Source organism: Candida margitis, assembly GCF_024628925.1.
Source record: "Candida margitis strain CBS 14175 chromosome Unknown scaffold53, whole genome shotgun sequence".
NCBI classification, from domain to species: domain Eukaryota; kingdom Fungi; phylum Ascomycota; class Pichiomycetes; order Serinales; family Debaryomycetaceae; genus Lodderomyces; species Lodderomyces margitis.
The window spans coordinates 51,860-72,682 of NW_026261725.1; the positions used below are offsets into that span (position 1 = coordinate 51,860).

The 20,823-nt window shown below is 38.4% G+C and overlaps 9 protein-coding genes across 9 annotated transcripts; 4 read left to right on the forward strand and 5 right to left on the reverse strand. All coding sequences in view use genetic code 12, as the record gives it.

Annotated features, from left to right (window-relative positions):
* Nucleotides 1–174: 174 nt before the first annotated feature.
* CANMA_000120 (CWC25) lies at nucleotides 175–1,788 on the reverse strand (the record flags this gene model as incomplete). The annotated part of the gene is made up of 2 exons (XM_051813143.1): nucleotides 175–403; nucleotides 1,109–1,788. The coding sequence occupies 2 exons, from the start codon at nucleotides 1,786–1,788 to the stop codon at nucleotides 175–177; spliced, it is 909 nt and encodes a 302-aa protein (XP_051674258.1).
* A 308-nt stretch (nucleotides 1,789–2,096) lies between these two features.
* On the reverse strand, nucleotides 2,097–2,426 carry SUI1 (translation initiation factor eIF1; the record flags this gene model as incomplete). The annotated part of the gene is made up of 1 exon (XM_051813154.1): nucleotides 2,097–2,426. The coding sequence occupies one exon, from the start codon at nucleotides 2,424–2,426 to the stop codon at nucleotides 2,097–2,099; it is 330 nt and encodes a 109-aa protein (XP_051674259.1).
* A 1,518-nt stretch (nucleotides 2,427–3,944) lies between these two features.
* Nucleotides 3,945–5,300, forward strand: CDS1 (phosphatidate cytidylyltransferase; the record flags this gene model as incomplete). Its single annotated transcript, XM_051813165.1, has 1 exon — nucleotides 3,945–5,300. The coding sequence occupies one exon, from the start codon at nucleotides 3,945–3,947 to the stop codon at nucleotides 5,298–5,300; it is 1,356 nt and encodes a 451-aa protein (XP_051674260.1).
* A 1,278-nt stretch (nucleotides 5,301–6,578) lies between these two features.
* SCW11 (putative glucan endo-1,3-beta-D-glucosidase) lies at nucleotides 6,579–8,039 on the forward strand (the record flags this gene model as incomplete). The annotated part of the gene is made up of 1 exon (XM_051813176.1): nucleotides 6,579–8,039. The coding sequence occupies one exon, from the start codon at nucleotides 6,579–6,581 to the stop codon at nucleotides 8,037–8,039; it is 1,461 nt and encodes a 486-aa protein (XP_051674261.1).
* A 161-nt stretch (nucleotides 8,040–8,200) lies between these two features.
* CANMA_000124 (uncharacterized protein) lies at nucleotides 8,201–9,298 on the reverse strand (the record flags this gene model as incomplete). The annotated part of the gene is made up of 1 exon (XM_051813187.1): nucleotides 8,201–9,298. One exon carries the CDS (start codon nucleotides 9,296–9,298, stop codon nucleotides 8,201–8,203), a length of 1,098 nt encoding a protein of 365 aa, XP_051674262.1.
* A 261-nt stretch (nucleotides 9,299–9,559) lies between these two features.
* CHT2 (GPI-linked chitinase CHT2) lies at nucleotides 9,560–11,149 on the reverse strand (the record flags this gene model as incomplete). The annotated part of the gene is made up of 1 exon (XM_051813198.1): nucleotides 9,560–11,149. The coding sequence occupies one exon, from the start codon at nucleotides 11,147–11,149 to the stop codon at nucleotides 9,560–9,562; it is 1,590 nt and encodes a 529-aa protein (XP_051674263.1).
* Nucleotides 11,150–13,792: 2,643 nt separating this feature from the next.
* Nucleotides 13,793–15,904, reverse strand: CANMA_000126 (uncharacterized protein; the record flags this gene model as incomplete). The annotated part of the gene is made up of 1 exon (XM_051813209.1): nucleotides 13,793–15,904. One exon carries the CDS (start codon nucleotides 15,902–15,904, stop codon nucleotides 13,793–13,795), a length of 2,112 nt encoding a protein of 703 aa, XP_051674264.1.
* Nucleotides 15,905–17,694: 1,790 nt separating this feature from the next.
* CANMA_000127 (uncharacterized protein) lies at nucleotides 17,695–18,216 on the forward strand (the record flags this gene model as incomplete). The annotated part of the gene is made up of 1 exon (XM_051813220.1): nucleotides 17,695–18,216. One exon carries the CDS (start codon nucleotides 17,695–17,697, stop codon nucleotides 18,214–18,216), a length of 522 nt encoding a protein of 173 aa, XP_051674265.1.
* A 434-nt stretch (nucleotides 18,217–18,650) lies between these two features.
* Nucleotides 18,651–20,583, forward strand: CANMA_000128 (uncharacterized protein; the record flags this gene model as incomplete). Its single annotated transcript, XM_051813231.1, has 2 exons — nucleotides 18,651–18,819; nucleotides 19,178–20,583. The coding sequence occupies 2 exons, from the start codon at nucleotides 18,651–18,653 to the stop codon at nucleotides 20,581–20,583; spliced, it is 1,575 nt and encodes a 524-aa protein (XP_051674266.1).
* Between the last annotated feature and the right edge of the window lie 240 nt (nucleotides 20,584–20,823).

Sequence of the window (20,823 nt, forward strand, 5' to 3'; positions counted from 1 at the left end):
AAATCTATTAAACTAAAGCAATAGGTATAAACTATGGATGTTGCCAACTCCTCTGGCTGTTTGAACCGACCCATTTCTCTTAACCTCAGCTAGAGACCGGTAGAAAACTCACCATGTTCATATAACGATAACGACTCTCAAGTGTAACGTATTGTATCAAAATCTCGACCACACTCATTGCCCGTAGTTGATTGACCTCTTGAACAACAATATATGTGGCTCAGGCGCATGTGTTTCGTAATGCACCCATCCTAAACTTTGCGTAATTCCCAATCCTCTCCACTCCTCTTCAAGCAATATCCTCAATGTTCCCGTTTCTGGGTTGAAATAGTCCTGAGGTATCACTTTGAGCATATTCTTGGGCAACATCACATGCCTATATTCGTGTGTATCATCGCTGTATCTAGGACTGTAGTGGATCATATCCTGGAATTCGAGCACCTTGGCTCTCTCTGAGTCGGTCAAGTACCTTGGTTTTGCTGACATTTATATATATATATATATAAATTGGAATTAAAAAAGGTCTCTCAATGACTTTTGTGTGTGCAATGTGTTTAATAAACGAGTCGTCGTCTAGGTGTTTCTAACGCTGTAGGCAACGGAGTTCAAAGAATGTCTCAATAAGGGGGGATATCAAAAAAAGTGGTGAAAAAAAAAGTTTCCGTTTCGTTTATCTAGGAGCACTCGGTGGTGTTTAATGGTTACAATATCGTAGACGAAACTGTGAATTAATGGTAGTTTTGGTCTGACTTTTCTTTGTTCCAATTCTTTTCTTTTTCTTTTTCATTTCTTTTCTATTTTTTTTTCTTCTTTTTTTCACGGACGAGGAATCTTTACGCGTCTAATTTATGCACTAAATTAAACACAAGCTAGCGGGGTGCGTTATGATAATTTTTTTACAATACTTGTAAAGTATAGTTCATACGATGGGGGTTTAATCTATCTTGTAGGCGATCTATCTCTGGTCCTTTGTGAGTTGTCTGAGTTGCTGTGTTTATATGAGTGTGTGTCGTCCTCCGATCTCCGCGATTTGTGATCATCTCTTGATCTATGTAGCCTGTGCTCATTGTTTGATCTATGCAGCCTGTGGCCATCACTCAGCCTATACCGGCCGTTTCCGTCTCGTGAGCTGTGGTGTCTATGACGGCCACTTGAAGAACTTGGTCTGTGGGAAGAACGATATTTTGACTTGTCATAATCTTGATCTCCGCTATCTAATGACTTTGAAGCATCATTGAAAGACCTGCCTGCTTGTCTATTCAGCTTACTCTTATGGTTCTGACTGCGATGCTGTATTTGTTGCTTCTGAATAAGTGCCAACGGATCATCGCCATAACTGTTTGCACTAGGCTTCTTCAGACCCAAGCCAATCACTTTGTTCATTCTATCATTTGAAAAGCCTTTGGAATCATGCTTTTTAAATGCACGATTGCCACTTAGCAAGTTTTCTGCTTCAGTCTTGCCCTCAGTAAACTCGGCCGTGGTTTCAATGAATCCACCTGAATTCAACATTTCAGTCTCTTGCTTCTCAAAGGGGACATCCTCATACATCCAATTCAACTTGGATACTCTCAACTTTTCATTGCTTGATAGCTGGTCCTTGCTGAAATTTTCACCATACTGTAGTTTCAAAAGGTCCAAGTATTCCTGTTCCTTCTTGAATTCAGCATTCTTTTCCTTTGATTCTTTGAGTTCCTTTAGTTTTTTCTGTTCAAGCTCCCATACCTTCTGTTGGTTTTTCACTAAGGCTGGGTTCCATGACTTTTTCAAATTCAAGTCTCCTGCCATGATATGAGTTTAAGCTTGGGGTTGTAGTTTTGAAGTCTGAGATGCAAAAAAAAAATTAGGTCACTAAGAAAATAAAAAAAAAATAACAAAGAAAAAAATAGATAGAGGCGAATTGTGGAAGCAAAGAAGATGATACTACAAAGCATAGCCAAAGCTGTTTGTTGGAAAGGGTTTATTTGTATTTTAAAATACGACTATATAAAAGTACGCAGTAGAACGATACTTTAGGTGATGGAAAGCAAAATCACCTCGCGAGGCAAAAAAGCAGTATAAGCAGCAGCAGCAGCAGCAGTCGCAACAACCTTCGCTTAGAAACCGTGAATCTTGATGTTCTTTTTAGGCAACTGTAATTGAGTTGTCAAAAATTCAGAAACTTTGGTTCTTTGGTCACCTTGTAATTGAATAACCTCTCCCAAATCATCATCCTTAACGATGTTTCCGTTACATGCAAAGTCCTTCTTCAAGACTTTTAAAATCTTTTTTAAATCATACTCATTTGGAAGACCTTGAACCGTGGTTAAAGTTTTTCTACCGTTACGCTGTTGGATACGGATATGAATGTAATTTGTAGGTTGAGCTTCAGAATCACCAGTGTCGGCGAATGGATCAAATGCGTTTAAGTTTTGGATAGTTGACATAAAATTGTACGGAGAAGGAAATTAAAAGACTCTGTTTCTCTTGTGTGTGTACCTCTCTAGTATTAGTGAAGATTGTAAAGTAAGTAGATGAAAATCAGTGGTGATAGTTGTAGTTAAGATGAAACTCTTTCGTACTCTTTAACTTTTGGTTTCCTGATTGATCGTTTGAGATGTGGCTTTCTAAGAAGAGAAAGAAGATTACCAGTTTGTTTAATCTTTCTATCTTTTAATTTTTTTTATTTTTTTTTTCTTTAAACAACAACAACAACGACAGCCAAAAATAAAAAAAAATTTTTAGTCTCTCTCTTTCTGTGTCACACACATTTTAATGATCTACATCCTAACATCAATACTTATCGAATGAAAAGCAAACTATTTGGTTCATCGTCATTCTAAAATAAATCTTTGTGCAGAGATGCACTACTTTGTATCTTATACACGACCTTCTTTTTTTTATTTTCTATCCTTTTGTACACTACTCTCTTCCCCTTTTCTTTTCTCTTTATTAATTAATTAATCAATTACTACTAATAATTACTATTAATAATTACTATTGTACGTTGCCCCATTAGTTTGAGTCGCCACACACAAACTTAAACATAATTTACATGTGAAAAACGTGCACCTTGACTTAACAGAGAGAGATTCTTTCACTGTAAAACTGATACCCCTTTGACTCTTCTTATCTACACTTCTTAGAGAGAAAGATATATATATATATATACTACTGCTTGAACCAAAGTTAATTCATCGAGGTTTGAATATGTCTTTTGGTGCAGTAGCTCTTTCTCTTTAGGAAGTATCCTCAATTTTCCATGCTTTCCCAACAAAATGCGTTATCTGTATCCCGCGCTATTGTGATGCAGTGAGAAAGAAAGAGAGGGGAGAGGGCTCTAACTTTATGTCCAAAGAGATTAAAAATACAATGAAAGATATTCAAACTTCACGTCCCCCCCCCCTCCACTACTGTTATAGAAGTACATGTCACCATTCCATATATCAATATAGGCTTGGCTCTAGCTCTTTCTCTTCTACTTTTCACTAGCATTTTTATGTCTTAAAAAGGATTATTTCCTGTTTGCGTAAGATTCCATTTCTTCTCTCTCATTGACTTAATAAATTTTATTAATTTTTCTTTTTTTTTTCCTTTCTTCTAATTTTCAAATTCAATTCTGTTTTGTTTAAAAAAGAAAAACTTATCCAAAAGTTTCTGTTACAACATTCATTGCTAGACAACATTCCTTCACTATTAGGAGGTACTGGTTATTCTTTTTTACTTGATAAACAAGCAGGGCATTTCGTCAATTGATTGATCAACGTGGTAAACCAAGTGGGCTTCAAAATAGTGCAATTGTTTTTTTTTGCTCTAATATCAAAAAGACTGGGGTTGGAGAATCAAATCATCTCGTGTCGTCAAAACAAAATACCATCTAATAAACAAAGCACACCTGCTCATCACTTTTGAAATAAGGGTGACTATAACTAGTAAAGCAATTTGTTCATCATAAAGCACAAACAATGAGCAAAAAGAACGACAAGACACGGGCTGATACCGATGTTGATGTCGACACCGCATCGATAAAAACCCCGGCAACATCTGCATCTATAACACCATCCATCTCGAAAACTGAAAATGAAGACAGCAAAAACAAATCATCAAAAAGAGAGCCGGTCGTAAATGAGAAGGAGAAGAAGAAGCAGGCATTTATAACAAGAACAATCTGGACATTTGTCATGATTGGCATCTTTTTTGTCATTATGGCTTCAGGTCACTTGCCTATAATAACTATGGTATTGTTGTTCCAACTCTTGACATTTAAAGAGATTATAGCATTAACTTCAGAGCCGGCAAGAGACAAAAAGATCCCATATAATAGATCTCTAAATTGGTACTTTCTAGCCGCCACTTGGTACTATTTGGATTTCCCGTCGTTTGTTGAATTCTTTCAAGAGCAAATCTTTTCAAACAAGTTTCTTACCTTGCTCACTTTGAATCACAAAATAATCAGCTACTCGTTATACATTGCTGGATTCATATTCTTTGTTTGGACTTTGAAGAAGGGTTATTACAAGTTCCAATTTGCTCAATTATGCGTGACCCATATGACTTTGTTGTTGGTTGTTTTCCAGGCCCATCTCATCATCGGTAATATACTACATGGTATATTTTGGTTCTTCTTGCCGTCAGCTTTAGTCATTGTCAATGATATCTTTGCTTACGTTTGTGGAATCACATTTGGTAGAACTCAACTTATTGAGATATCACCAAAAAAGACAGTTGAAGGGTTTGTTGGGGCTTGGATATGCACCTCCATTGCCGCAGTTATTGGCTCGTTTATCTTATCCAAATCAGATTACTTGATTTGTCCAGCACAAAACTTGTCCACGCATTTGTACAACTATCCAACTTGTGAGCCAAATCCTGTGTTCATTCCACAAGTGTATCAATTGCCACAAAACATTGTCGATCTCCTTGGCGGCAATATCGAACTCATCACTTTTAAGCCGGTCTATTTCCATGCCGCAGTGCTTGCCACGTTTGCATCATTAATTGCACCATTCGGTGGATTCTTTGCTAGTGGTTTGAAGAGGGCGTTTGGCATCAAAGATTTTGGTGATACCATCCCAGGTCATGGTGGTGCTACCGACAGATTTGACTGTCAATTTTTAATGGGCTCATTCACATACTTGTACTATCAAACATTTGTCAATAATCACAACATGAATTTGGGCAAGGTGTTGCAAATGGCAATAATCAACTTGAGTGCACCGCAACTAGTTCAATTGGTAAAGAGTATTTTGAGGTACTTGAATAGAGAAGGTGTCATTGACGACGAGAGGTTGCAATCAATTGTCGAATTGTTGACAAAGTAATGCTTTGTGTATAATTTATATCGTATTTAGCTACAATGCGACTGTCATTTGTGATAATGTACGTAGCGGTGGGGAGGAAAGGGGAGGCAGTGTGCTGGGTCAATAAATTTCAAATCAAATCAGAACCATGTCACAGCTGGGAATGTGATTACAAGAACCACGTAGCGCGAAATATATATCCCAGCAGTAATAAGCCATGAAGCAAAGTGCCAACGAGCAATCGTATAATGTTGTCGAAGATGTAGCGATCCAGCTTGACAAGGCTTTGATTTAACTTGGTAGCGATTTTGTTTTGCTAATGCCGCACATTTCCTTTTTAGGTTTTCGCATCCAGCAGAAATCGGTAAAAGAAAAATCTGAAGGTTCCATGTGGCTGGATGAATTATAATCACAAAACGTCAACGTCAAACCTCAACACTTCCAACCTTTGCTTACAATTCGTTTAGAGAACATGTGATCTGCTATGGAATATTGATAGTCATTTCGGAAGAGTACATTCGCGTAATTTACAATTGACGTGGTGCTGGTTTACTCAACAGTACAGATTTTGAAATTGACCGAACGATGTTTATCTCAAGAACAGGGTAAATTTAGTAGCCAAATTCTGGTAAAACCAATGTATTCAAATTGAAAGGTGAACTAGATCAACCGTTGGTTTGTGAATAGATCAATGATTGAATCAAAACCTGAATCAAAACCTGAATCATAACCTGAATCATAACCTGAATCAAAAAACGTTTCAAAACAATGGATCAAATCAAAGCTGGCTCTAACTGCCATAATCTACTCCACTTTACCCTCTTTGTGCTGCAGCAACAGCAACGACAACAATTTCCCTTGAAAACCGATTCTGCTTGCTGCAAAGAACAAAAAATAAAATTCGAAATCGACTTTCCTAATTGGGACTTTTGCTGCGCATAAAATCAATGAAAATGGTACAAAAATGAATGTTGGTTGCGAAAGACAAAAATTGTTCAATCGATACTTGTTCTGTTGAGGGTCTGATCCAGCCAGCATCTTCAATCAAATGGTCCACGATCAAGGGAATATAAAAGGGTTGGTAATTGCTCTAAAGTTTTAGTCTTGGGTTTCCTTTAATTTTGATCTCTATAACCTTTTACATTCGTTTCGTTTTACACCAACTACTACTATCGTTCTTTTACCAACCGACCTTCAGTCATTCACTAAATTCAGTTAACACACTTTTTTAAGGATCAACTCATCGCTACACTCACTTGGATTTAAATCACCCTTAACATTCGCTATAATTCAAAAAAGATGCTTGCCATACTATTTACATTCTTTTTATTCAGCCTTATATCAGCTGCACCCATACCGGCTATTATAACCAGGTACCATACAGCTGCCCCAGTCACCCAAGTCGTGACACAAACAACAGGCACAACCACAGTGTGGTTGCCACCCGTTGGAATTTACATTTTGCCTGATGGAAGTTCATCAACTAGCACCATTTGGAGTGGGCAATGGAATACTTATGGAGCTACATTTACGTCATCAGTGACTTCAGATAATACTGAGACTCAAGCAGCTGCCCAACAAACAACTACCAACGCTGAAACTACCACTACTAGTTCTCCTAATGCTGCAACAACTGCTAATGCTCAGACTGCCGCTGAGACTACACCAGCTGCTACTACCGCACAAACTTCAACGACTCAACAAAACACTGAACAAACGACTGAGCCACAAACCACTCAGCAAACCACTCAGCAAACTACTCAGCAAACAACAGAACAGCAAACAACAGAACAGCAAACAACAGAACAGCAAACAACAGAACAGCAAACAACAGAACAGCAAACAACAGAACAGCAAACTCAACAAACTTCAACAACATCCTCATCGAGCTCGTCTCTGTCATCTTCAAGTTCATCATCGTCAGAAACTAGTGGTGGATTAAACGACGGCATGACTGAAAATTACTCTGCTCCATCAACAATTGTCTACTCACCATATACAAACGACGGAAGTTGTAAATCTTCCGACGAGATCAATTCCGATTTGCAATTAATCTACAGCAAGGGCATTAAACAAATCAGATCTTACGGAACCGATTGTGGATCATTAAGTACCGTTTTACAAAAATGTAAGGACTTGGGCATGACGGTGAACCAAGGAGTTTGGGTTTCGCAAGATGGTGTTGATTCAGCTGACGATCAAATTGACCAAGTCATTGAATACGGACAACTGAATGGTTGGGATATTTTCAACTTGATTACTTTTGGTAACGAAGCCATTAATTCCAAATACGTTGATGTTGACTCCATGATGACAAAATTGGACTCAGTTAGAACCAAGTTCAGAAATGCGGGATATAATGGATACGTTACCACAGCTGAGCCACCAGCTACATTTATCAGTTACCCTAAATTATGTACTGACACCGATATGGATATCGTTGCCATTAACCCTCATTCATACTTCAATGCTAATATCAGTCCATCAAAAGCCGGTGATTATGTAACGAGTCAACAATCACAAGTGGCTAATTTGTGCCTGGGCAAACTGGTTTGGATTACGGAAACGGGATATCCTTCAAAAGGATCAACTTTGGGATTGAATGTGCCATCACCGGAAAACCAAGCAACTGCAATAAAGTCAATATTGGACTCAACTGGAGGAGATGTTACTATCTTGACGACTTATAATGATTTCTGGAAAGATCCAGGTGAATATGGAATTGAACAATATTTCGGTGCTATCAATTTGTTCAGTTAAATAAGGGAGAGAAATATAGGCCCATTCTGCCCCTTTACATTTCGTGTGTTTACTTTTCTTTTTTTTCACTTCGTGTTGATTGAACCGTTTCAATCCAAACAACTTGTATATTTTTAAAAAATAAATAAATCTAGCGTCTTATACACTCATCTACTCCAACTTTAAAAATCAATTACTTTTTCAGGGAAAAACTCGTCAATCAAGTTGAGGTAGTATGGCTTCAACTCGTCGATATCATACTCTTGATCAATTTTCGAATACAAATCATACTGATTAAACGCCTTGACGGCTCGTAACATTTCCTTATCGTGATCATTCATAAGATACGTATACGCCAACTCTTGATGCCAGGGGTAAAAAGAATGGTATCGAATCATGGCTAATCCTTCTTTCGGCAATGTCGAGTGCTTTTTGGCGATATGAAACATATATTCGTCATGGCCCCAACTCAACATCACTTTATCCAATCCACAGTGTTTTGAATATATGCCGTACTTTGTATTGTACAACGGATTGAGGAAATCAGGGTTGGCTTTAAAACTATCGGGGAAAATGATACGTTTGGAAAATTTGCACCCCACGGGGAAAGTATCACCAACAACATCCCACTGTCCCCTGGAGTCATAGAAATAGAGCAATTTGCCCAAATCATGAATCAATCCAACTAGTTGGAACCAGCGTGGTTTCCCATCACGCCGGATAGCTTCTGCTGTTTGAATAGCATGCAGGATCTGCGAAAGCTCAGTGTCAGGGTCACTTTCATCTAATAGCTTGTTTAGTTTCTCCAAAGCTTGCCAAACCGTCATGGTGTCTCGTGTCTTTGTCTTGAAATTTATCCTCGCTTGAATATTATATGCCACAGTTTGTTTCGCATGTTGTTCTTCGTAGAATGATTTGACACGGTCACATGCTAGTTCGTATTGACGGAATGCTTTGGTGTCGATGTTTTTATAGTATTCAGTGGCAATATGCCAGTTTTCATCGGCTAATTGATCGGACTTCTCTTGTAGTGATATTTCTTCTTCTATTGAAGGTACGATCGTTTCTTTTATTGGCAGTGATGTTTCTAAAGAGGTGTGGTTGGAAGCTGCTGCTGCTGCTTCTGTGGCTTGTGTTTTCATATTGTTTCGTAGAACATTAACATTGAGCACCTCATCGTCTATATGTTCCAAGAGCTGACCCTGTCGTTTTTCAGATATGGGCTTTGCATGCTGCTGTGTTGATGTTGCTGAGTTACTATTTTTGGATATTCGTGACATGATGTATACTGAGACCAAGCCTGTGATGATAAAGAGGCGAGGGAAGGAGAAGGAGAGATTCCCGATTTGTCATATGTTCTCTCTTCTCTTTTTTCTTAGAGTTTAGAACTATAAAGAGTACTGTTGCAAGAAAAAAAATGCAAAGGCACACTTTACCATACTAGACGTTACTGAAACCGAAAACTTTTACTTTTTGTTATTAATACATAAACACGTATATAAATGTTTAGCCCTTACGCTATTGTGCAATCTATGCTACACTTACAATAAGGCAGCAATGAAAACAAGTGGTACAGTAAGCCACATAGCATTGTTTGAAGCAGCAGCACCTTCGTAAGTAGAGACTTGTGGAGCAACTGACGATGGAGCTTGTTGAGGAGTAATAGTAGAAGTCAATTCAATGGTGAGGGTTTGAATTTGAACTTCGCTACCAGTACCAACAGTAGTGAGGACTTTTGAAGCAGAAGTTTGGACAGTTGGGGCAACAACAGCTGGGGTAGTTTTAGCTGGAGCAGATGAGGATTCAACTGGTGCAACTGGTGCTGGTGCTTTTGAGGATTCAACTGGTGCAACTGGTGCTGGTGCTTTTGAGGATTCAACTGGGGCAGCTGAAGTTGGAGCTGATGAAGCTGGGGCTGGTTTGCCGGTAGTAGTTGGCAATGGGCAGTAAGTGGTGTAGACAGTGTCAATTTCACTAATGGTCAAAACACCAGTAGTAACTGGAACTTCACTACATTTGTTTTCTTCACAAGAAGTGATAGTGACAATGGTGGTCTTGATGTCAGTGACAGTAGAAGCAATTGGGTCGGCAGTAGTAGTAGTGTTTTTGTATCCGGAAGATTGTGAAACAACACTAGTTGGGTCAACAGTGTTTTTAGTTGAACCGGCACCAGTAGTAGTAGATGAGACGGTACTTGATGATGAGGATGATGATGGAGCTGGGCAGGTGTTGTCATTCAACACTTTTTTAACCTGAGCAGCAAAGTTAGCGCCAGAAGCATCGGTGTTGATCCAAGCACCAGAAGCATCCCAAAGAGAAACACCAGCAAAGTGTTTATCACATTTGATTTGAGCAATAGTTTTGGCCAAAGTAGCAGCATCAACATAACCAGCAATGTTTCCAGTAGCTGGGACACCAACGTACAATTTCAAATCTGGGTTTGGTGACGATGAAGCAAATTCAGCCCAAGTGTCGTAGTTAAATTGACCATCAACTGAACATGGGTTGTTGTAGAATTGAACAAAAGCGAAATCCAATGGAACTTGTTGCAACAAAGAACCGACATGGGCATCAGGGTAGACACATTGTGGGGAAGCAGACAAGTAGTATTTTTTAGAAGAATCAAATTTTGATTTCAAAGCAGTGGCTAATTCTGGGTATCCAGTAGCTGAGCCTAATTCAATGTCAAAGTCAAAACCATCAACAACGGCATCGTCAAATGGTCTTTCTTCATCTTGACCATTACCGAATTTGTTCCACAAGGTATCAGCATAAGCAGTAGCATCATTAACACTGTTGAAGCCATAGGTTCCAGCAGCACCACCAAGCGACAACAAGACTTTTTTACCTGAAGCTTGACAAGTCTTGATATCTTCACCAATGGCAGAACAGTGCAACAAACCCGATGGGTAAGTAGCGCCACATTGGTTAGCAAAGTTGACATTGGTTGGATCAGGGAAGTCGTTTAAAAATGACAAGATAACAACGTCAATGTTGGAATCAGCACAGTAGGTGCTCAATCTGTCTTGACCACCGGCACCGTTTTGACCCCAGTAGACGGCAACACTGTTGGTAGCAGCTAAAGCAGAAGCAGAAGTGGCTAATAAAGCTAATAATGTATTGGACAACATTTTGTAATCAAGGAAATCAAACTAAAGTTTATGAGTGAATGAGTGAATGAGTGTAATTGTAATGAGAAAAAGGAACGACTATGGGTTAGATAGGAGTATCCAATTGGTGGTGGTGATAATAATAATAATAAAACGAAAGACTGGAGTTGGGTTGGTGTGTAGTTAGAAAAAAGGAATGGATATTCTTTTTGATTGTTTTCTAATTTGATTGGATTCTTTTAAAAGAGTTATGACACATAGAGATCTGATGAAGAGTGGGATTTTGTTTATATTTATAGTTAGAGCTATTGATTAAATAAATAATAAATTTTACACGATAGAATAGAAATAAATTATTTTTTGGGGGTGGAAAAAAAGTAAAGTCGGGTGTTGTTAAGCGGCATCAAAAAAAGAGCGAAACAGAAAAACAAAAGCAAGTCGTCTAATAAAATATTTTAGTGTGTTTTCTTTTGTATAAGATCATTTTACACAAACCACAAGTGTAGTGTATTTGTTTATTGCTCCAGTGGTTAAAGTATTCTTGGCAAAAGGGTATTTGTATGACACCTCAATCTAAATCTCATACTTCTTCATTGTTCAAGCAGAAGGTCAACAACAACAGCAACAACAACAATAAATAAATAAATCAATGACACTTCTTCTTTTTTCGTATAAGTGACAAAAAGCCACCATTTTTTGTCTTTGAATATTTTTTCCATTGTTCTTCTGTTGTAAATTACGATTTTAGTTGTCGTTCAAAAAAATTGGGGAACACGGGTCCTGTCCAAACCAATCAATTGTATTACCACATTATATTATGCATTTTTGTTGAGTCCGGTTAGCTAACTGTCTTACTTATAGCTCCTTACGTACGATGTTTATATAATACACTTCTCTTAATACTAGCAGTAGAGCGACAGTCAATTGTTTGTCGTTCTACTGCTGCTTCTGTTATTATTGTTCTTCTTTTGTTTGTCGGTTATTGTTGACAAAAGTCTAAAAAACAAAATTTTTCGAGAAATAGAGTTTGTAAAACAATTACTCTATTGTTTACCTTTCAAATGGATTTGTGTATTAATTTAAGTATGTGTTTATGGATCAAAAATGAAACCAAGAAAGAATAAAAGCGCGTCTTTGTTTTGTTTTTTTCATTTTAATCATTTCAATTTTTGGTCTGTTTAAAACAAAGCACTGTATAGACTAATAATAGTCAACTGTGCATATGTTTTTGGGCATTATAGTGTTTAGTATTATGGTGTGGTGAGGTGTGACAGCTGTTCGATTGGTGGAAATAAAATTAAAATAGTAGCACTTTGTGTAAATAGAGCCCAAATCTCTTACAGGTAGAAAAAGAGGCGTAAGGACAACTACTAATAGTACATAGGGGAGGCTTTTCTCCATCAGCACTCTGTATCCTTAACGGCTTTTGAAGGAGAGGTTAAAGTGTTTGTTTCGTAATATGTAGCTTTTATATAAAACCACACAAAAGAACGAAGGTCTAAGAAGAAGATTGTTCCCATCGTTAAAAAAAGCAAATAAAGAATAAAACCAAACCAATTTACGTAATAACTGTAACCAATGAGGAAAGAAATGAACCAAATTAAGAATGAATTGGTAGATATTGCATCTCTGTTAGCTATTACACTTGACACTTCTTACACGACCTAATTTATTTTAGTAAACAAGCACATTCAACAACTGACATATACGCATTTCTTTCATGATGCACTTTTGAGACATACAGAGAGCAAGCTCTACAAAGCCATCTTCACTCAGCCAGATATAACATACTCTACGGATTACTACTTTTGAGACATCCTCTCCCTTCCTATGTAGTCATTATGACATTCCAATTGCACTTTGTATTTTGATGAAATGATTTTTTTTTTTAATTAGTGAAGAATCTGCACACGATCAATAATTAAAGTTTTGAAAACAATAAAAACAAAAGCGCGCATTTATAGAAATAAAAATTTTCTCCTATGAAGAAAACTTTAACCCAACTTGCATTGGTGAGTTTCATTCTCAGTCAGTTCCATTGAATGTAACCATGTAACCTTAACCTTGATCATTGTGAAGAGGTCTAGACTTTTGTATGGCAATTCCTCTTTCACTTCACTTCACTTCACTTCACTTCACTTCACTTCACTTCACTTCACAATAGAAGGTGACACTCTATCACAATCTCGTAAAAGAGCTAAGCCTTTTAATTTATAGATAATCAGTGAAAATTGAATTGTTTCATTTTATTTTAAGAACTGGGGGTGAGGAGGCTTAAGGTTTGACATTTTGTTTTATTTTTGTTCTTTTGCCGAGCTTAATATGACAGAAGCGGAGCTTAAGAATTTATTTTAACCCCTAAACTTTAAAATGTACTCCCGAGCAATTCTTTGATTCTCATGATTCACACACCTCCTGACTCATTAATGTTCTGGCGTCTATAGCTCCTCATTGGTCTCTTATTTTGAAAAAAAAAACTTGAGAGGCCAAAGTTAGAGTAATTAAAAGTCTACTTTGGTCAATTTTCTTTTTCCATTTTCTTGTATTACTACACTCAATTAATTTCTTACATGGTTTCCCATTAAAAGGGGGGAATTTTTCACCTACCTTACAATAAAAAGGTAAAGCCGCGATGTATCGGTACATGCAAAACATACGCCCCTATTAAAACAAGAAGCCAAAGCACAACATTGGAATAGTCAAAAGGGATTTTTCCATGTTGAACGATTTAACACCATCGCCTTCAAAAATAGACACTGTGGTAGATTGAGCTGCAGCAGTTTTATGAGCTGAAGAAGTACTCTCACTAGACCCTTCTCTTTGGACTTGGAAAGTTGTCGAAGTTGGTGCTGGAGCCCCTTCACTAACTTTAGTAACAGTAGCTTGTCCTCCAGTGTTAGTCTTTTTTGTCTCAGTAGCAGCAGCAATTGTAGTGGAAGAAATCTTTGTTTCTTTTGGAGTTCCATTGACATTTGCAGCAGCCGTGGTCTTTGCAGCAGCACCACTTTCCTTTGCACTTTGATGTCTTCCTTCATTTCCACTTGAAGTCTGGTGGGCCTTTGTTGTGCTAACACCGGCTGCATTTGAGCCGCCAGTGCCAGTAGTTGTAGTTGCAGTTGTAGGTAATGAACAATAAGTAGTGTAAACAGTATCGTTCTCTGTAATGGTTACAACTCCAGTAGTAACCGCTGCTGGAGTACACTTGTCGTTAACACATGATGTGATGGTGACAATGGTGGTACCTACTTCCGTTCTGGTTCCAACTGTACCTTCAACACTGTTTTTGTTATTGGCACTGTCAGTTGTAGCTTCGGTTGATAATGGGCAATAAGTGGTGTAGGTGGTGTATTCTTCGGTAATAACGGTGACCCCTGTAGTAATTGGTACTTGCGTGCAGACATCTTCATGGCAAGAAGTAATTATAATAACAGTTTTACTCTCAATAGTCGAAGTTGAAGTTAAACCAGTGGTAGGAGGTTTTGTAGAAATACTTTGCTCCTCAGAAGGAGATAATGAACTTGAAGATGTATCAGTCGAAGAAGGCTGGGTAGTCGATGATGATGCAGTAGTCGATGATGATGCAGTAGTTAATGATGATGCAGTAGTTGATGATGATGCAGTAGTCGATGATGCCTCAGATGATGATGAGGATGAAGCAGTTGATGATTGTTCAGTTGATGATGACGATGGTACAGCAGACGATGAAGACTCAGTAGATGATGATGGTTGAATTGATGGCACTGGTTCAGTAGATGACGATGGTTCAGTAGATGACGATGGTTCAGTAGATGACACTGGTTCAGTAGATGACGATGGTTCAATTGAAGATTCAGTTGAGGAAGAAGCTGCTGTACTAGAAGACGAAGGCTGGGAGCATGTGTTTTCATCGAGTACCCGCTTCACATTATCAATGTATCTGCTATTCGATGTTTCTCTCAAAAATGCACCTGAGGCATCCCATAAAGCAACACCGGCAAAATGAGAATCACAATTAACTCTTTGAATAATTGGTGGCAAGTCACGAGATCTTATATAGCTTGGACTTAATTCAAAAGCATTAAGACCAATGTACAACTTCATATTTGGGTTAGGTGCGGAGTTAGCAAATTGAGACCATGTATCGTAATTGATATTGCTTGGTGAACATTGGCCATCATAGTATTGAATAAAGGTATAATCCAAAGGAACTTGTGACAACAACAGGCCAAGTTGTGGGTTGGGATAATTGCATGTTGGTGAGGCTGACAAGTAGTACTTTTTTGAAGAATCAAACTTTGATCTCAAAGCTTGTGCTAATTCAGCATATCCTGTATCACCACCTGAAGCGACATGGAAATCAAATCCATCAATAACTGCATCGCCAAATGGTTTTTCATCACTTTTGCCAGCACCGAATTTATTCCACAAAGTATCAGCAAAGTTAATAGCATCTTGGGTATTTGCAAACTGGCTGTCGGAACCTGGAGCACCAATTGATAAAAGAACCTTTTTTCCTAAGGCTTGACAACTTTTAATATCTTCAGCAAAATTGGGACAAGCCATGTAGCCTGTAGTGCCGTTGCGGAAACAGTTATCATTAAAGTCTCCAAATCCAGTTGTAAAGTCGGTAATTGATGAAAGAATGACAATTTCCACGTCTGGGTCTTGACAGTAGGAGTTTAAGGTAAGTTGCCCAGAAGCAACATTTTGTCCCCAATAAAGAGCGATACTGTTTGTAGCTGCTAATGAAGCAGTTGATGAAATCAAAACGAAAGCAAACAAGTGCAACAACAACATTCTATGTAAACCAGGCACTGGAGGTTATTAAGTTGAAATGGAGGAGAAGTTGCAAAGAGTGACTATGTTTGGTTGCAAAAAAAAAACCTAGCACTTGCAGAGAAACCTTGGATGGGGAGTTAGCCTTATTTATATTCATGGCGCTGCAAAGAAGTCCGTAGCTTTCTTTTTCAGTTGCCGTTGAACAGTGCTCCATTTCACAAGCAACGAAGCTGGCACTTACAATCTCGAATGATGACAGACAATAGAAAATGGTAGCAACATGAAATTAAGTGATTTTGCAGACATAACAAATTGAACAATAGGGCTTTTCAGACTACAATTTTGACATTTAGTAAATTGTGACACTAATGCCTTGTCTTGTCTTGTCTTCTCTTGCATTGCCTTTATTTGTTTTTACGAATGCCTCAGCTACAAATTAGCTTATTGTACAGGGAAATAAGTGCCAAGATTGTTGAGTGCAGTAGTTTTAGTAACGCGTGCAATGGTTCTCATCTTCTGATTGGTTCTATTCTATGGTTAGATTCAATTGCTACGGTATTCAATCAATCTTAGGTTACAAAGATCTACTGGAGGCGAATACGATATGAAACGTGACAACGATACATTAGGGTTTGTAATCAAGAAACGTCTTCAAAAGGGGTGGTGATTGTAGTTGAAGGGTCTTTTCGTCCCTGTTAAAGTTTCATTCGTCGAGGTGAAACAGTGTGAAAGAAGAAAATCAATAGCAGGGTTCAAATTGGAAAAGCGTTCGGAAGAGCATAATTCCCTTCTTTGTAACATACGCGGAATGCCAAGATCCCTTTTCTGTCACCTGTCTGTCAAAGAACATTAAAATGCGCAAGTGCGCTTTTCTATTAATAGATCGCTGCGCCCTTGATTCAGCTGGTGATTGGCTGTAATTGAAAGTGCCCCTTTTTTCTCTCACAGCAGAAGCAAGAAGTATATGTGTGTTATGCGAAACTACGGAAGACCTTCGTTTAGTCAAAAGAGTTGAATCTTGATCTTGGCTGTTCCGTTGACTATTGCGCTTTTATATTGCGTAGACTAAACCTTCCACTCTTCTTCCACAGGGTTTAAGAAACTTTTCAAACTCGGAAAATTGTAGCGAGAGTCTAAAAGGTCAAAGTGCTACAAAAGTCAATTACGAGATAGCCGATTTTCGGGATTGACTTTGTTTTTCACCAATTCAACCAAATTTCAAATGGTAACAAAGTTGGAACAATAGCATTCAAATTCAAGGCGTTTTCTATAACTATAGAGACGAAAAGACTTTTTTGCACCCAGGGAGCCTGAAAGTAAATTCTTGGTTTTAGAAGAAGTCAGATTCATTGTGATAGCGAGATAGGGACATATGCAAGAGGGAAACAGCTGCGAGCTCCCCACAGCAATGAAATAGAAGCATTGCTTCCTCGGTGCTTTGCTTTTAAACTTGACAAGCCATCGCCTTTGAGTTTATCTTTGGCGCTTCATTTCATTGTTTGGTTCTATCAGGAATTTGAAGCTTAGTGATACACTCCATATGTGTACACACATAGTCTTGACCAAGCGAAGCTGCTTTCATTCACCTACAAGGACATTACGAAATAGCTAACAACTTGAGTTCAGTTGAAGAGCGAACCCATTTCGAAATTTTATTGTTTTTTTGCTCGTAATTTAAAATTGTGGCTCAAAAATTGATCTTCATGATACGGCTCAAAAAGATCAACCAAAAAATGTGAAAAAGTTGCCTATCCAAAGTCAAGCCATTACTTCTTAACATCTTTTCATTTCTGCCGCACAGTAACAAAATGGACTACGTTACACACCTTTCAAGAGAGGACCCTTCAATCGCAACCACCTCAAAGTACAATTTAAAATACACCTACCCAGTCAAATACTACGATTTCCACATTTACTATTTCGCCCATCAGAAACATTCAGTGGAGGAATCAGACGCCTTGCGAGCTAAACTTCTTGCCGATTTCCCCGAAGATGCCGCTGATGGTTCCATTTTGGTCAAGAAATTACCCAATGATAAAGTAATTGGTCCGCATCCCGCTCAATTCTGGGAGGCGGATGTATTGAGGCCCGAGGTTTTTGTTAAGGTGTTGAGCTGGTTTCAATTGCATCATGGTAACTTGCTGGTATTGATTCATCCTCAAACTGGTGATGATTTGAAAGACCACACTCAACGTGCGTTGTGGCTAGGCGAAAAATTGCCACTTTTTAATGTCTTTGGGCCTAATGAAGGTGTCATACCTGAATTCGGGGTCAAAGGAGGGAAAGCCATCAAAGTGGATGATTTTGATGACCATAAAACTGTGTTGTGAATATAGGTGAGTGGAGGTATAGTGTTTAGAATAAACTGAAACGATGAGACTTATATACAACTTCCATGTGGATTAGTACGGCCATCGCCAAAGGTCATACTTTGTGCTTTATTTATTGTCTTTCATCGTAAAAGCAAGATCCTAGTTTATCATACTACGGACCACATTGTAGAAATGAGCTCCAGCCCTGTAAGCGCATACTCAATTAAGACGGAACAGAACGAAAAAAATGAAAATAGTAAAAACAAAAAAGAAAAAAGAGAAACTTTGCAACGCTTTCTTAGAGCATAAATCGCTATCACTTTAAAAAGTGAGACAATGGAAACAGCTTCAAGTAAAAGATGAAAATTTATAAATCTCATCGAGTCTCATCTTAATTCATTGCTAAACCCAAAAGAAAGAAGGAACTAATCAGTTGGATATACACACACACTATGGCACAACTATCATCACAAGGTAACAATGCCATTATCTACCTTACTTATATCTTCATGTTGGCCACAGGTCTATTCCTAGCCTGGAAATTTGCCTCAAAGAGTGATTTCCTTTCTTCGAATGGAACGCAAAGAGGTATCCCGTTGGCGTTGAACTTTATCGCTTCAGGTATGTGAAGAAAGCACTTATTAGAGAAAACGAGATGAAATTGGAGATTCTTAACAAATCATGGAGAAATTAGTTGGTCTAGTTATCATGTACTGTTGTGCAAATAGCTTTTACTTTTGAAGAAAGGGAAAAACTATGAGCGGGTATCTTTGGGATTCTACCTAAAGATTGAGAGCAAACCGTTCGAACTCGATCAAGTTCAGACTTGCGTGAGGATCTTAGTTTCTCCTTTCTTAATATATGAGGGGGTGGGTGTAAAAAAAGGTGGCATAATTCGCTTCTCGAGCCATGCCTGCTTGTCGCACCCACTCACTTTTACTCTCAAAGCGACAATACTAACTTTTACTTCTCATTTTAGCCATGGGTGTTGGTATCATTGCTACTTATGCCGAAATTGCAAACATTGCCGGGTTGCATGGATTACTCGTGTACACCCTTTGTGGGTCCATTCCTATTGTCGGATTTGCCGTATTTGGTCCTATTATCAGAAAAAAGTGCCCTGATGGATTCATTTTGACTGAATGGGTAAGGCATAGATTCGGAATAGTTACAGCGTTGTATTTGTCGTTTTTCACTTGTTTGACAATGTTTTTATTCATGATTGGTGAATTGTCGGCAATTAGAAGTGCTATTACAGCATTGACTGGGTTGAATGCGTTGGGTGCTGTCATTGTTGAATGTGCAGTAACGACAATCTATACATTTTTTGGTGGATTCAGAGTTAGTTTCATCACCGACAACTTCCAAGGTGCTTGTGTTTTAATTTTGGTGATCATTTGTGCTTGTGGAATGGGATCTTACATCGACATTGATACATCAAAAGTGGGTCCTTCGGGTTTATTAAAGGGCAATAAATTGGGTTGGCAATTGGTTTACATCTTGTTTGTGGCAATCGTGACTAATGACTGTTTTATGTCAGGATTTTGGTTGAGGACATTTGCCAGTAAGACAGATAAGGATTTATGGATTGGCTGCTCAATTGCTGCCGTTGTTACTTTTGTCATCACTTCATTGGTGGGAACCACTGGATTCTTGGCCGTTTGGTCGGGTGATTTACAGGTGGGAGATAGCGATGGATCCAATGCATTTTTCATTTTGTTGTCGCATATGCCTCGTTGGTTAGTTGCATTTGTGTTGATTTTCTGTATTATTTTGTCAACTTGTACTTTTGATTCATTACAGTCGGCGTTTGTTTCAACCATATCCAATGATGTGTTTAGAAACAAGCTTCACACCAATTGGTCGCGTCTTTTGGTGGTGATTATGATTTTCCCCATTGTTGTTTTGGCAGTTAAAGTGGCGGACAATATCTTGCAAATTTACTTGATTGCTGATTTGGTGAGTGCTGCTGTGATCCCCGCTGTGTTCCTCGGTTTAAGTAACACATACTTCTGGTGGATGAGAGGCTTTGATGTTATGTGTGGTGGATTGGGTGCATTGGTCGGGGTGTTTGTGTTTGGAACTGTTTATTACCATAGTGCAAAAGAAGGTGGAAAATTGTTGTTGATTTGGAATGGACTTTACGATCAAGACGATTGGGGTCCATTTGGTGCGTTTGTAATTGCGCCAGTAGGCGGAATCATTTTTTCATGGATTGCTGCCGCTTTGAGAATCGGAGCCGTGTATGTCTACTCAAAGATACGGGGTAATCCATTCACCGCCTTGGACAGACCAGATGAAGAACCAATTTACGTTGATAATCAAACCACCTACGGTAGTGATGCTGATGCTGAACAAACTAGTGTAGATAAGAAAAGTGTATAAATAAATAGACTTACGTAGCTTCAATTCGACTAAATAACCGGAACTCTTAGAGTGATGGAAAATTGCTTATCTTTGGTAATTCCGCATCCACGCACGTTTTTTCAATTTCCAATTAATCGCGAAGCGGACTTTAAAGGCAGTTTTCCTACCACTACAGTACACTACAGTACGCCCCAGCACACTCCTACAAATGCTTGCAGCAGATACCCCCTTTTCCAAAAGGCTAACACAGTGCACCTG